General features: G+C 41.5%; 1 protein-coding gene across 1 annotated transcript in view; it reads right to left on the reverse strand.

Annotated features, from left to right (window-relative positions):
• Window positions 1-15,682, reverse strand: part of GPC6 (glypican 6) — a 788,463-nt gene that overhangs the window by 64,217 nt on the left and 708,564 nt on the right. Inside the window, exon 6 of the mRNA XM_064440688.1 lies at window positions 10,725-10,868. Within this exon, the coding sequence (XP_064296758.1) occupies window positions 10,725-10,868 (144 nt within the window). The remainder of the gene's footprint in view (window positions 1-10,724; window positions 10,869-15,682) is intronic.

Genomic DNA, 15,682 nt, shown 5'->3' on the forward strand with positions numbered 1-15,682 from the left:
ATTTGGGTTCCTATACAGTATTTATGCTGTCCAAGTATATAACAGGAAAGCAAAATTCCCAGCACTTTAAAGCGAAGGCAATTATCCTAGGGACTGTTAAGAGCTGGTTGTGTATCAGCAATGTGGTTTGCTCCCATACAAAGAAACAGCAATGGCAGTTGTCCATCAGGCTCTGGCAGCAAGTCTTGCCTGAATTTAAAAGCACTCAGTGTGAGTGTTGACGTGTGAGCTGGGTGTCAAAGCCCCACTTCAGGCAGTGGAGACCTGGAGTGGGCTTCAGTTGCTGGTACACAGGTATCCACTGCCTTCAGAGGCCTTCCCTCTCTTCCATAAGTGAGTACAGGTCACCAGTAGGTACCTGAGATGATCATGTGAAGGCCCTAGATGCCTCTCTCTGGACAGCCTATGACCTCTTCATCAGTGGAGTCTAGGGAATTATTCAGGTGGCCAGCTGCCTCATTCTCGTCTAATTTAGGATCTTATGAGTAGCTCCTAGATCCCTCATTCAATGCAGAAATAGATGAGTCTAATGCCATTTTAGAGTCCTCTGGAGTGTCCAGAAGACTGAAGACCTCCTGTAAGGCCTTTATCACATCTGATAGCTCCTTGCAGATGCCTAGAAATTTCAGGGCATCTCACTTAGCACAAGGCACTTGTGTTTGAGCAAGTGAATTCTGCCTGTTATTGACCATCTTGACTAGCTGTCCATTGCTACTGTGGGAGATTTACAAACCCAGCTCCATGTGGCACCTGTATTACAGACATTGAATAAGGCACAGTGAATTCCATTTCTTATGTACCAGAAATGACATGTACATGACACATTCAGTGCAGAAGAAGCAAACCCCAAGAAAACCAACAAAGACATTCACGTGATGGTCATTTATGATTGCTGTCACCAGACTGCAACATCACCAGAGCATCTACTCAGCCCCCAGTGAGTACACCTAAGTCCTAAATTCTAATAGCCTCAGTCATGTTCACTTCGGTAGGGCTATTTGTGGAGAAGTCAGGTATTGACTGCTCAGCAGGGGTTAATCTAACTCAGCTCCAGCCCTCTGTAAGCTAAATATCCTGTCAAACCTAAAGTTCTTTATAGTTGACATAAACATTGGCATTTCCAGGGAGCTATTAATGCAGTCTCTGGCAGATCTCTACATTAGGCTGAAAATGCCTGTTTTCTTAACCAGCTGTGGAGCTAGTCCATACTACTAAATCCTAATCCTGTTGCTGGAGTTGTCTATTACTACATACCTCAGTACAAACCAGTGTCCAGGGTGGGATCGGCTGAAGTATCTTGCAGGTATTCTCCTACTTTCCATGGTGACTAAGCTCCTGGAGTGGTAATAGGGAGGCTATGTATTTTACCCTGGTGTGAAGCTGTGGTGCTGCTAGGGCCTACACCCAGACTGAGGATCCAGAAAGTGCTGCTGGGTCTCCTAACAGATGCACAAACTTAGACTAGTCCTTAGTTGATGATGGATAAAATTAGATACGAAGAATCTTTTCCTTCCCCCTTCCCCAGTATTATTAAAAGTCTTGGCTTTCCCATCAATTAATACCTATAACTAGTCACTCAAGCTTTTCTGTTTACAGGCAGATGCTTTATAGAAGCATCCTGTATTGCTGCCCAACAACCCAGTCTGATACATTGATATGATTGTGGGATGGGTGATAAAAGCAGGAGGAAAATATAGGAAATCTTCCTGATGTAAAATATCTGGTTTTGACTAAAGAAGGTTCACAAAAGGGTCACTATTTGTATGAAGGTAAACTTTTTAGTCCTTGTATTTCACCTCCCCTCTGCCTACTAGTAATACACATAAAAGTCCATAAAGTGTCAACTTCTGTCTATTACAACCAAAGAAAAATGTATGAGATATTTGGCTTGGGAAATCATTCTTCAGTCTGCTGTAACCTACTATTTGTTATAAGTGGAGTCCAGCATTGCATGCTCTTGTTACGAGTTCACAATATATCTGTGCGCTCCAGTCTAGCAAAATAAAAACAGCTGCAAAAGGCCGGAGAAAACTAATTGCCAGTAAAGTATAGCACAAAGTTTTCTTTGGAGAGTGAGAACCACTATCTGCAATTAATTCAGAAATCACCAAAGCTTTAATTTCTCTGTTGGTATCCACATTTGTGCACAACCAACTGTGTTGCTGAGAAGACATTTTATGGTCTGTAGTCACTTGCACAAAAGGACCCTCTAATCCTCTAGCGGTAAATGAACTGGTGATATATAACAAAATCAATTTTTTATGGAAACTTAGAACTTGTTGGTTGTACTCATATTAACAATGCAAGAATTGATCACAGCGTAACACCTTTCAGGCAGGTAGTCGGTCATCGTTGTTACTGTCATGTTACTTGGAAGCATCTAAATGAACATGGTTTATGCAATGCAACTGGGGACACAAGCCATGCTACCAATTTTAAACCATATTTTTTCTTTTATTATCATGTCAAAATGCTGAAGTGCAGAGGATGTTTATATAGTCACTATCTTTAACATTAACAAGAACATTAAGAATTCACTTTTCCTTCTACACAGAGCATAAGCACAGACATGTGAAATGAAATGTGATCTATCTTTTAGCTGAAAAAGCAGTGTTGATGTATTTCCTGCTTAGATTCATCTTCTAAAGGCTGATAACACAAACTTTCTGTGCATCAGAAAAAAACCCCTAGTCTTTACTGAGCAGAGGCTAAAAAACATCAGGTGGAAGGAAGTGGATTTTAATCCAACTTTACAAGGTGGAATTGCCATTGAATGAAACTTATGCAGCCTCCAGAATGGACTACTTTTGTTGGAGACTAGTGATCCTTTTAGGTACCTGATTTTACCAACAAGATGGGTATGATTAGAAGTATGATTAGAATTATCTATTGATATATCTTATAGGCCAAAATCTCTTTGTGCACATTTGATTCACAGAGCCTAACTCCAAAGCCCAGCACTACAGTTACATTTATACCTCTACAAATTGAACGTCTGAGCTAATCATCCAGATTCTCTTCATACTCAGTGGGGAGAAATGGGTGATTCAAAGGGTAATTCTGATTCTTGTCATCCCTAAATGAGTATCTTAAGAAAGGTCTGGATGTGCCTAATTATCTTCATCAATTAATAAAGAAATGAGATGATAGGTCAGGCTTTGATAGCAACAGTAGAAACATGAAAAGCTAGGGCAAATAAATCCCCCTTCATCTTAGTCTGGTTTGATATGGCACAGATGTGCAAACTTTAGCCTACACATCCTGTTTTACTTTACCCTAATAGTCAAGCTCAGGAATCAGGTAATTTCTCAATGTCCAACAACTGAAGACCCTCGACTATGTCATTTCTTCATCTCACTGTATGCAGACAAGTCTAGTAATCAGGAGTGGATTCTGCCTACACATTTTGCATTCTCCATCTCTGTACAGGAATACACAATACTGTTTGTACCCCTAAGACATTCCTGGAGATGAGGTGATGACCCTCAGTAGGTCTTCACACCCATCACATAAAGGAAGTTCTACCAGTACTAACAAGTACATTTTTAGAAAATGCTCAAGCAGGCACTGTGTTCAATGAGACAGGTGACACATCACTATTCAGGCAAGGCAGGCACTGCATGTTAATCAAGACTGTGCATTTTTTTTTGACAACAAATTAAGGTAGAAAGCTCTCTTTCCTGTAACTGTTAGAAGACGGTCTTTCCTTACTCATAATAAATAGGGTCCAAACAGCAGGCAGACCCATTCCACCTGAAGACAGAGGCAATCAGTGTAATAAAGCTCTTTCTTAGTAACCGCCTCATGTGCATTAGGAATGCAATGCGTCAGATACCACAGCATGCAGAACCATTCAGCTGGGGTATGGAATAATATCGCTGTTTTTAAAAACAGGACTCTGGCAGGTCTCCCAGGAGGGTTCTGACAGCTACCATCATTCATCTACCTTTGCCACCTGAAACTGCTATTAACCATGAGGGTAAAAGTGATAGCACAGACTTAAAATTTCTTAGATATTGCTGTGACACAGAAGCTGAGAATAAACAAAACCTAACACTAAGCAAATCCTAAATCTGACACCAAATGACCACGACAAATGTTGTAAAACATATTTATTCATTGTGTGTATTGTATCCAGACAGCTAATAAGAAACAGGACTCTGTTTAAACACACAAAACCTAAGACTGGAGGAGCTGTACACCTTATGTTTTACAGGAGTTATCTGCTGATTAACATCACACAGGGTGAAATGGCACATCCAACAGCACAGCATCTAAGGGTTGCGGGGGCAGTAGCCTGTGGGAAGCCAGCAGTCTTCTAAAACACCTGCATGAGCCTGTCATCTTCACTCTTAACAGTGTAACCAATACCTCCTGAGCTATGAAGTCTTTTACAGGCTCATTGTTTGTATCTTTCCCTATGGCCTTTGTATGCAGAAGGTGTTTGAAAAATTCATCTCCGTATTTTAAACCCTCTAAGATTTATACCTACTGGATTTTATTCTAGGGCCTCTTGAGAAATGAAATGTTGAGAATAAACAACCTATCTCAGGAAAATTGTGCTATCACTGCATATATTTAACATTTCTAGACTCTGGACTAAATGGATTCTAACAAAACTGAAACATAAACTCCACTTCCAGGAATGCCCCAGAGGATTCCCTGGGCAATTCAGATCAATGTCTTCATAGTATACTGTCCTTTTAATTTTAGTCTTTTATAGCTAAAATGCAAAGCAGATTTTTTTTTTAATAATGTATTCTACTTCACGTAGTTTTGGAGCACTGGGAAGGAATTGTTCACAACAGATTTGTCAGGTTGCTATTGCATTTTTTTATTGTAACAAAAATAATTATGCAATGGAATAAAAAAAAATATTAAAAAATATGACTGAATGGACACTTAAAATACATCTCATTTTATTCCTAAAAAAATATTTCAGGGTCTTTGGCTTATGGAGATTGAGAATTTATTTACTTTTATTTTAAGGAAAACAAGAGGAAAGATAGAAGAGCATTTTCCTACAAAGTTGACACAATATTTTCCCCTCCGCAGAGTAGAGAGCATGAAAGGTTTTCTTTTTCAGGCTGGGTGCATGCTCTTCTACTAATCTATGCACCCACTATACTGTACTTGAATGTAAATCACTTGCAAAACGCCATGGCCAATTTCTCAGTTGCTTATCTCCATAGTATGCGTGTGCATTATGTATTACATAGTTAATAGTGCATCAGCTCCCTTGTGGAAAATCAAGAAAGCTTCCATGCCCTCCTGAAAGAAAATGTGGAATTATTTTATACACATTCAGCCAGGTCAGGCTGCAGTATGTTCTCAGGAGAAGTTCCAGCTGAATTAAGGCAGCACTGTGCTGTATGGTGATGCGGTGGATACAGAGGTACTTGAGGCAGCTCACACCCAGGAGGTAGTACAGCTATATCAGCACGGTGCTCTCTGTAGGCTAATTAGTCCTGCTAAGAAGCAGGATATAGTAGCCCAAGCTAAATGCTTTGAGGTACTTCACAAGTGAGATGATGAATATCTGCATGGTGCTGTGTTCCTGCCTTCCCCTTAGGCTGTGCTGAACCCTGCCGAGGAGGCCTTCTGTCTGAAACCAGCGACCTCTAACATTCACAAAAACTTACAAAGCTGGAAAGCATAAGGGAATCTACTTTATCAAGCTCCCACAGAGAAGCTCAGTGGTTTGCCCAGGTTTGGACAGCAAGACAGGGGCAATTCTAGAGGGAGAGCCCAGGAAGGCCTGGGAGCTTGTTTCTATTACTCCAGTGCTATCCCAAGGCACAGGACTCAGAGGTGCATGCTGGCACAGGATCTGCATTGCTGCACATGCATATGTGGGCTCTGAGACCATGGGGAGACTTACTCCAGCTTTTAGCTCACTGAGGGAATACATATATTCCTGTCTTGGGGGTGAGGCATCATCCTTGTGGTGGGAGAAAAATACTGGAAGGAACCAGCAGCTCTGGGCACTGGGCAGAATTAGATCAGCCAGAATGTAAAATTACAGAAGGAACTGCTAGCATTTTAGCCTACAAGACACACACAAAGTAGAGATGGTGAAGATGAAACTTAAAGAAGTGTTTTGCCCAGCATTGTACAAAGACAAATGGGAATGAAGGTGAAGAATAAGAATACCAAAGCTTACACCATGTTGCATTGTCCTCCAGATAGTCCTCTGGGAAGCAAGAGGGAAACAGATTCAGGGAACAGAAAAACAAAACAAAACAAAACAAAATAAACCACAGGTTATACCAAACAGGCAACCACAGAGAGATAACGAGTCTTTATAAGCAGTTGATTTTAAATGAGAAATCTTAGATCATGCTCTACAGAATCAGCCGAGCTCAGTTGTTAAAATTATTTAGTTTCTGACAGTATTTATCTTACTGAACTTCAGGTGTAATTGCTAGATGCCTAGCCTAAGGTTGCTACTTTTTGGCACTTTGTAGTAGAAGGATAGGGAATGATTTCTCTGAGCCGTTTAAATGTGTACTTCAGGATGAGATAAATCATGCTTTAGAAATATTTGATCTCAATTCAGTTGCCTAAACCTATGTTTAGACAACTGAACGAAGACCTTTATTTCTCTCTGTTAACAGTAAAAGCTACAGTAATCTAGACTTCAAATCTAGATAGCCGGCTATAGGTATCTGTATTATGGTTCTCTATACTGAATCAGAAAAATCCTCATTTTTGCTTCTGTTACAGTAAGTAGAGAAATAGGATGGAATCCAGTTAGCTAAATACGGGCATAGAAAGTCAATTTAGTAGATCTGAGGTATTCCATCTTACCTCCAGCCAAGTCTCCTGTAACTTTGCTTTCACATTTGAAGACCATAAGCATCTCAAATAGCATTAGGTGACTATGTTTATGTAGCTGAATTCCACCCAAAGGGACCTGCAGAGAAAAGCTGTTCTCCCACTTGGATGCCAGGTAGTAGGCACCCCCAAAGATGTCCTACCCGGCCTTCAACTGTCAGCCCAGGAGGGCATGGGCATCCCAAAGGATTGTCCTACCTTCCAGCTCAATTAGATGTCTTAGAGACTCCAAGGCATCTCAGTGTTGCATATCTACATGTGGATATCTCAGCTGAGCCTTTCATTTCCCAATCTGTGAGGGGTGTCTGTGACAGATGGGGTGAATCACTCTCCAAAGATTTGCATCTCTCTCCGTTGACTTCAGAAAGAGCCTGACTTTTAGGCCCTGCGCTGTGAAGATGTGATTGAATTGCCTGAGCATAGGTATCTTGAATTGCTTGAGATGCTGCAGCATATTCTACCCAGCTCCCCACTGCTGCTCCAGGATTATATTGGTCTCCTCTAGCTCTGTGCCATATCTGCCAGTCCCATGTTTCAGACACTCTGGGGTGTCTCAGATGGTGCTTTACATCTATGCTTCGACAACTCTCTCAACCTCTGTGTAGCTTCCTAAATACAACTGATGCTTTTTAAACCAGCGATACCACTGCTTTTGGGAGATATTTAATTTTTTTTTTCACATTTTGTACAATCTATTTTGATGTATTCCTTGTTTATTAAGCCTTACTGGCAGTAGCTCTGACAATTACACAGGGAAACTGCTCTCCCTCTTGGAATGGAATAGCTGGATTAATCAGCCAAGTTCAGGCAAGGATGAAGGAGCACTTTCTCAGAAAGGTTCGGTATCTGGTGATTTCAGTGTAGGCTTCTTATGAGGTCTGCTTTGTGCAATATACCTGATAAATTATGCTCACCTGAATTAAGCTTATAAATACCAGGAGGTTATGAGGGATGTGAGCAGGAGTAAAGAAATTGGTTCAGATATGCTACATGTTTGTATAAGATTGAGATGCAGAGGACATATTTTCTAAACTTGGTCTCTTCTGAGGACATGCTGTCAAAAACAGATGAAAGCAGCTTGTCACTTCTTTTGAGGTTTATATAGCTGCATGTTTGGACTTTGCAATGACAGTTTACAGTTAAGTGGTCTGACAGTGTTTTATGAATACAAACTCCAGAACAGACTTCTAAAAGCACTAAGGTAAGACTGAACAGTCAGCTGACTTACAAGGAAAGATTTGTTTCTTATATCTATAATAATCAAAAGAGGCTTAAACTTGTTGACACTGCTATCAAAATACTAATATTGCTGTATGTTTCTGTTAAGCAAGCAATAGAAAATGATCAGTGTGCAGACTGGAAAACTGCTGTGAGTGGGATTCTCCTTATGTCCTTTTGCATTGCAAGGGTTAGGAAGATCTAACTGAAGCTGGTCCTCCAGGCTCTGTCTGTAGTTAATGAAGAGAGATACATGATTCAGGGAATGATTCAGCACACTAAATGCTAAGGATCTAATGTAGGCATGTTGAATGGTGTTCCTGCAAGGCAGGAGTGCAGCATTTATACCCTTCTGGATAAAATTACTCAAGTCGGTGTGAGATGCAGGCAGTGACCTTTCCCAAGTGCTGCTAAGGGATTACAGCTCTGAAATAAGGCCTTCTGCTCTAATCCACATAAACAGCCTTTCCTTGTTCCAGCTGAGGTCAGTGGCCACCTCTAACTTGAGGGATTGTTGGTCTCAATCCAAAAGGAGATAACATGTGCATCTCTGCCATTTGGAGATGGATTTGATACCAACACTCATAGTTAACAGGCCATGAATAGATATTATTTTAAATATCACCAGCAAGAAAACCAAATAGTTATCTGGCTTGAACACTTTTTAAAGTAACAGGAGCAATGCTAAGCTCTGTTTTTTCGGCACGGAACATAATGCACAAACAATCCTAGCTAAATCCTATGGAGACAAGTTCCCTTTTGGGAGTCTGCAAGTTATTATGAGTTCTAATGGATTATCTGTATTGGCAGTTTTCATTAGCTACAGCCTTTAAAGGCCAGCAGCATTAGGCACATATCTGCTTTATTCAGGATGCTACTCAGTGTTTTGGAGGGTGGTAGATTAAAAAAGATATTAATGTGTTTAGAAGTATTCTCCTTATGTGAATACGGAATGTCTCTTAAACCTGCCTTTTTCATTGCACAAATACTTGAACTGTCCTTACAACATAAGAGTAATCCAAGCTGAATTCTGCCACCAGCCTTCCTTTATGCGCTTCCTCCTGCTTCCTCTGTTTGCAGCCTTTAGCTTTGCCCAGAACATGACTGAAACCTACAGGCTTTGGTGACTTTTCACTTTACCCTGGCCAATTCTAGATCAAGATCCAGACCTCTGCACTGAGCAATATCCAAGGGCTGGTCCTCTGAATCTAAAGTGAAAGGGTAGAATTAAGAACCTGCCAAATATGGATTGAGCATTACCAGACATACTTTTATCCTGAGATGCTACACTGTGTTATGAATCTGCTGTGGTAGAAAGACCTAAACCTACAACGGAGGCAAACAGCTTCTTTTATCTTTAGGATAACCAGAAGAGCAGAGAACTAGCAAACATTGCTTTTAGCTGCAGGGTAATCCCATGTTCTGACTAGGAATGCCATGGTATTTTTTTTTAGTTGAATTGCAATGAAGATTTACAGAATACAGTACATAGATAGAATATAGCATAGGTGGAGGCGATTGGAAAGACATGGCACTGTGGAAGACTACTGTGATCATCAAAGGAATTTGCTGAATTATGGTGTCAAGGAGATACCCAGGTCCTTATCTGAATTAGTATATTTGGGTTCCTGCTCAGTGATTTAAGCTGCATGTTAGAGAAATCGCTAGACATTTTAGGCTCATGATCAGAACCATAGCAAGACATTTCGGTGCCCTCGTGCAGCCAGCACCTGCCTGGTACCCAGTGGGAGTGCAGCTCGCTGAAACCTCACATGCCCAACTAACAGTGGCTGTCTCCAGCTGGGCGCTCCTCTTCCCCGGCTCTTGCTACAGCCCTGAGCATGACCCTCTTCAGCAAGACAGACCAATGCTGTGCAAGTGTTCAGCAATAAGCTCGGCAAGCGAAGGGTATGAGATACAGTCTGTTTTGATTCAGAGGCTTTACAGCTCTTCAATTTTCCTCATTGGCTTTACCTCGAGATGATTGCTGAGACAGTATTAACAGCTATAATAATTGGGTCACTATAAATCTATAGATGTATAAATAGCAGGAACATTGAAGTCTGAAATGTGAATCCAATGACTGGGGGTAAAGAGGTAATCTTATGTTAAAGTCTTGTTTTCAAAATTATTGAATAAATAAAGCAAGATTAATGATCACTGAAATTTTAGCTCATAAAAGTCAATTTTTGAGACGGATGGAAATAAACAGTAGTAATTTTATAATTAAGTAAAGACGTGGAACAAATCGTTGTACCTTTGCAAGTGTATATGTTAAAGAACTATCTGCTAAAAATTGCTTTAATATATTAAAACATTTTTAATAAAATAAAAAATATAAAATATCGCTGGCAATCACTTTTCAAAGAGAATTTACACTGCAAAGTACCTGTCGTGACTGATCTGTTTTTCAGTCCAGAGGACAGAGCTTATTCTCTTCTAACATTCCTAATACATAAAAACTGAGTCATATTGTTTTCCTACAATGCAATTCTGTACCATTTCCAATGGAGAAAAAAAAGATTTACTGAATGCTGGAACAGCTGGTATAGAAACTCTATAGGGTGATTATGAAATTATTAAAAAAAGATTGTCAGGAGATTATCACTTTTCTACTACATTACCAATCCATTTTTACTAATTTGACAATGGAATATATTTTGCCTTACCAGCCTATCCAAACTTGTGCCAGCAGCAGTTGTAGGTCGCTCCTCTGGGTTATACGGTCTAAACCTGGTATTGAAGTTTTCAGGGACAGAACGGGAAGATCTCAGGGCAGGTGCTGGTTTAGGTTGGCCACATCCTTGGAAAACCTGAAAAAGACATGTAGGTTATATGACAATCATGGAAAAAGGGAGCTAGTATTTTACAGTCTCTTTATTGTCTTTCATATATATGAAACCAGCTTTGATTGAAATTTTGATAATAGTGAATTGAGTACTTGCCCTGCATTAAAACTGAGATTAATAATTAAGAGTTATTAATTACTCAGTCAAGGTATAAAAACATATAGGGACCTTAAAAAACCCTTAGTTTAGGAAGGTGATTGTTCTAAGAAGTTAACATCTGAAAGCATTTTAATTGCTGTCTTTCCAGGAAAAGAAATGAGCTAAAGGAAGTCTGTTGTGGCAGGACTTATTTGATAATTGTTTTAGTTTTTGTTAAAATGTGGTATTTACCCAGAATCACAGCTCATTCATAATCCCTACACACCACTCTTCCTACCTGGAAATTTTGTTTGTAGTCTCAGAGAAAAGGTCAACAATGAAATAGTCTTGTAACTGGATTACTTTCTTATTCCCTAGCAAGTGTCTCCCTAGAAAAGGGGTGAAGCATACTGAGTGAGCAATACTGAGAATTATTTCCTGTTAGTGTGTTTGTCTTCTAGGTATATAAAAAAAATGTTCAGGGTTCTGAAATTTTTCGTATATTTCTTTTTGGAAAAAAGTTTCAGTAGCATATATCTTGTGGATACCAAAGGACACAGAGGACACTTTTGACTACGGGATATCAAATAGATATCTCTCACAGAAGTTGCTTGGCTGAAAGGAAGTAGAATTTTCACAGAATTAAGTTTTTCAAGTGTTCTGATGAAGTAGGAGCCTAGTGTTTACCCTCATAACAACTTTTTCAATTCTGGAATCATCTTTCGTTTTTGTGACCATCGTATTTTCGTTGTTTCAACATTTTGCCTCCATTCAGAAGAAAAAAAATTAAATGTCAGAATTTATTGTAAGATATACTTTACAAAACCCCAATGCCAGACACAACCTCCCTGCCCGGAGGAGCTTTGTGGGGGTGAAATTTCCTAAGCAGGTGCTGTATTTTATTTGTAGGACCAGATTATTCCTTTTTGTGTGACAGATAACAGCTATGTTGTGAGCCAGCGATTAAAAAGGCTCATGTTTCATGTTTAGACTTTTAGATTTTCCACCTTGAGTGGTTCTCTCTGAAGTGGCCGTGGATCTTGTGACTTTTTTTGCTTTCAGAATACATTACAATTGGCTCTTACTAGGTTTCCTGATGTTAATTTAGAGACCCCAAATGATTAAAAATTTGCTGAAAGAAACTGATTCATACTAAATTTATGCCCAATCATCAGGTCTGTTTTGGCTCAAAGTCCAGCAAGTCAGCTGTTGTATGGCCACTGGGATTTTTAATTTATGTGTGGAATAGTGCTTGGTCTGGTTTGAGAATATCTGTAAGATTTTTTTAATAGTTTCTGGCATCCCTAGTCAGGAGCACTATTGGACAATAAATTAATTTAATCAAACAGGAAAGATGATTTTAGCTTGTAAAGTTCTACATTTTTCAGTAGGAAAGAATCTTATTTTTCCTCTGTGAAGAAAATTCAACTAGGGCTAATGTTCAGGGTTCATACATGATTCTGTATGATACTATACATTTTACAGGGCCAAGTATATTTGTTGGGGGCATCAGTCATACTTAGAAAATTTTACTCATATTTCTTCTGACTGAAGATAAATTCTGTGCAGAAAACATACCCGTTTATTTAGATATCTCTAAAATCCCATTTAGTCAATTAAGCAAACATGTATTTGCTTACAAAGGCAAGTGACAGTTATCTAAAACATGTAACTTGACTCTCAGGGGAAAGGAGAGTGATGGTATTGAAGCCTCTTAAATTTCACAGTGTGTGGCTGTTAGGCTACTTGTATGACCAGGTGGAGTAACTGCATAATTTATATTTCATTTTTCTTATGACATACTGAAAAAACCCCAACAGACTTTCTGGCATTTAGCTTCATAGCAATAGGGGTAGCAAGTAGTTTTATATGAACAAATTTACATACAGACAGACAATAATAGAGATGGAAATTAGATAGCAATTTTTATGTCACAGATGAAGAAATAATTTACTTTTAAATGACCTGGCAGAAATACAGGAAGGATAGAATATTCAGTAACTAAATTCTGAGTGAAAAACAGACTTTTTTAAGTTTGTGTCCGGGGATGACTCACACAACTGGAGCGCAGCAATGGATGGCTACAAGCTCTTTAGAAGGGACAGGCAAGGAAGGAGAGGTGGAGGGGTAGCCTTGTATGTTAGAGAGTGCTTTGACTGTCTAGAACTCAACGACGGTAATGATAAGGTTGAGTGCTTATAGCTAAGGATCAGGGGGAAAGCCAATAAGGCAGATATACTGGTAGAAGTCTGCTATAGACCACCCAACCAGGATGAGGGGACAAGCAGTTGGCTGAAGTCTCACAATCTCTAGCCCTGGTTCTTGTGGGAGACTTCAACTTACCAGATATCTGCTGGAAATACAACACAGCAGAGAGAAAGCAGTCTTGGAGGTTCCTGGAGTGTGTGGGAGATAACTTCCTGACGCAGCTGGTAAGCGAGCCAACCAGGGGAGGTGCCCCCCTGCACCTGCTATTTACAAACAGAGAAGGCCTGGTGGGTGATGTGGTGGTCGGAGGCTGCCTTGGGCTCAGCAACCATGACATGATAGAGTTCTCGATTCTTGGAGAAGTAAGGAAGAGGGTCAGCAAAACCGCTACCCTGAACTTAGAAGAGCAGACTTTGGATTGTTAAGGAGTCTGGTTAACAGAATCCCTTGGGAGGCAGTCCTGAAGGTCAAAGGAGTCCAGGAAGGCTGGATGTTATTAAAGAAGGAAGTATCAAAGGCGCAGGAGCAAGCCATCCCCATGTGTCATAAGTCGAGCAGGCAGGGGAGAAGACTGGCTTGGCTGAATAGGGAGCCTTGCCTGGAACTCAAGAAAAAAAGGAGAGCTTACTGCTTTTGGAAGAAGGGACAGATGACTCAGGAGGACTACAAGGATGTTGTGAGGGTATGCACGGAAAAGATTAGGAAGGCGAAGGCCCAGCTGGAACTTAAACTGGCCACCACTGTTAAAGATAACAAAAAATGTTTTTATAAATACATCAGTGACAACAGGAGGGCCAGGGAGAATCTCCCTCCTTTGTTGGATGCGGAAGGTAACCTTGACACAAAAGATGAGAAGGCTGAGGTACTTAATGCTTTCTTTGCCTCAGTCTTTATTAGTCAGGATGGTCATCCTCAGGCCTGTCAGGCCCCTGTGCTGGGAGATGGGGATAGCATGCAGAAAGAAGTCCCAGTTGTTGAAGAGGTGGCAGTCACTGACCTGCTCCTTCACCTGGATGTTTACAAGTCCATGGGGCTGGATGGGATCCACCCAGGGATACTGAGGGAGCTGGCAGAGGAGCTCGCCAAGCCACTGTCCATCATTTCTCAGCAGTCCTGGTCAACCAGAGAGGTCCCAGATGTCCGGAAACTAGCAAATGTGATGCCCCTCTACAAGGAGGGTTGGAAGGAGGATCCGGGGAACTGCAGGCCTGTCAGCCTGACCTTGGTACCAGGGAAGGTCATGGAGCAGATTGTCTTGAATGCTATTATGCGGCACGTGAGGGACAACCAGGGGATCGGATTCAGCCAGCATGGCTTCGTGAAAGGGAGGTCCTGCCTCGCTAACCTGGTCTCCTTCTATGATAAGGTGACCTGCTTAGTGGATGAGGGGAAGGCTGTGGACATTGTCTACCTGGACTTTAGTAAGGCCTTTGACACTGTCTCCCACAGCATTCTGGAGAAGCTGGCTGCTCACATCTTGGACAAGTGTACTCTGTGCTGGGTTAAAAACTGGCTGAGCCCAGAGAGTGGTGGTGAATGGAATCAAATCCAGTTGGTGGCCAGTCATGAGTGGGGTTCCCCAGGGGTCAGTGTTGGGGCTGGTCATGTTCAGTATCTTCACTGATGATCTGGATGAGGGGATTGAGTGCACCCTCAGTAAGTTTGCAGATGACACCAAGCTGGGTGGAAGTGTCAATCTGGTGGAGGGCAGGAAGGCCCTACAGAGGGACCTGGACAGGCTGGATCGTTGGGCTGGAGCCAACGGCATGAGGTTCAACAAGGCCAAGTGCCGGGTCCTGCACTTGGGTCACAACAACCCCATGCAACACTACAGGCTTGGGAAGGAGTGGCTGGAGAGCTGCCTGGAGGAAAAGGACCTGGGGGTGCTGGCTGACAGCCACCTGAACATGAGCCAGCAGTGTGCCCAGGTGGCCAAGAGGGCCAATGGCATCCTGGCTTGTATCAGGAATAGTGTGTCCAGCAGAAGCAGGGAGGTGATGGTGCCCCTGTACTCGGCACTGGTGAGGCCGCACCTCGAGTACTGTGTGCAGGTTTGGGCCCCTCACTACAAGAAGGACATTGAGTTGCTGGAGCATGTCTAAAGAAAGGCAACAAAGCTGGTGAAGGGTCTAAAGCACTAGTCTTCTGAGGAGAGGCTGAGGGAGCTGGTGTTGTTTAGTCTGGAGAAGAGGAGGCTGAGGGGAGACCTTGTCGCTCTCTACAACTACCTGAAAGGGGGTTGTAGTGAGGTGGGGGATGGACTCTTCTCCCTAATAACAAGCGATAGGATGAGAGGAAATGGCCTCAAGCTGCGCCAGGGGAAGTTTAGGTTGGACATTAGAAAAAGCTTCTTCACCGAAAGGGTTGTCAGGCATTGGAACAGGCTGCCCAGGGAAGTGGGTGAGTCTCCATCCCTGGAGGTATTTAAAAGAAGGGTAGATGTGGTGCCTGAGGATATGGTTTAGTGGTGGACTTGGCAGTGATAGGTCAGC

This window comes from Phalacrocorax carbo, chromosome 1 (genome assembly GCF_963921805.1).
Source record: "Phalacrocorax carbo chromosome 1, bPhaCar2.1, whole genome shotgun sequence".
NCBI classification, from domain to species: Eukaryota; Metazoa; Chordata; class Aves; order Suliformes; family Phalacrocoracidae; genus Phalacrocorax; species Phalacrocorax carbo.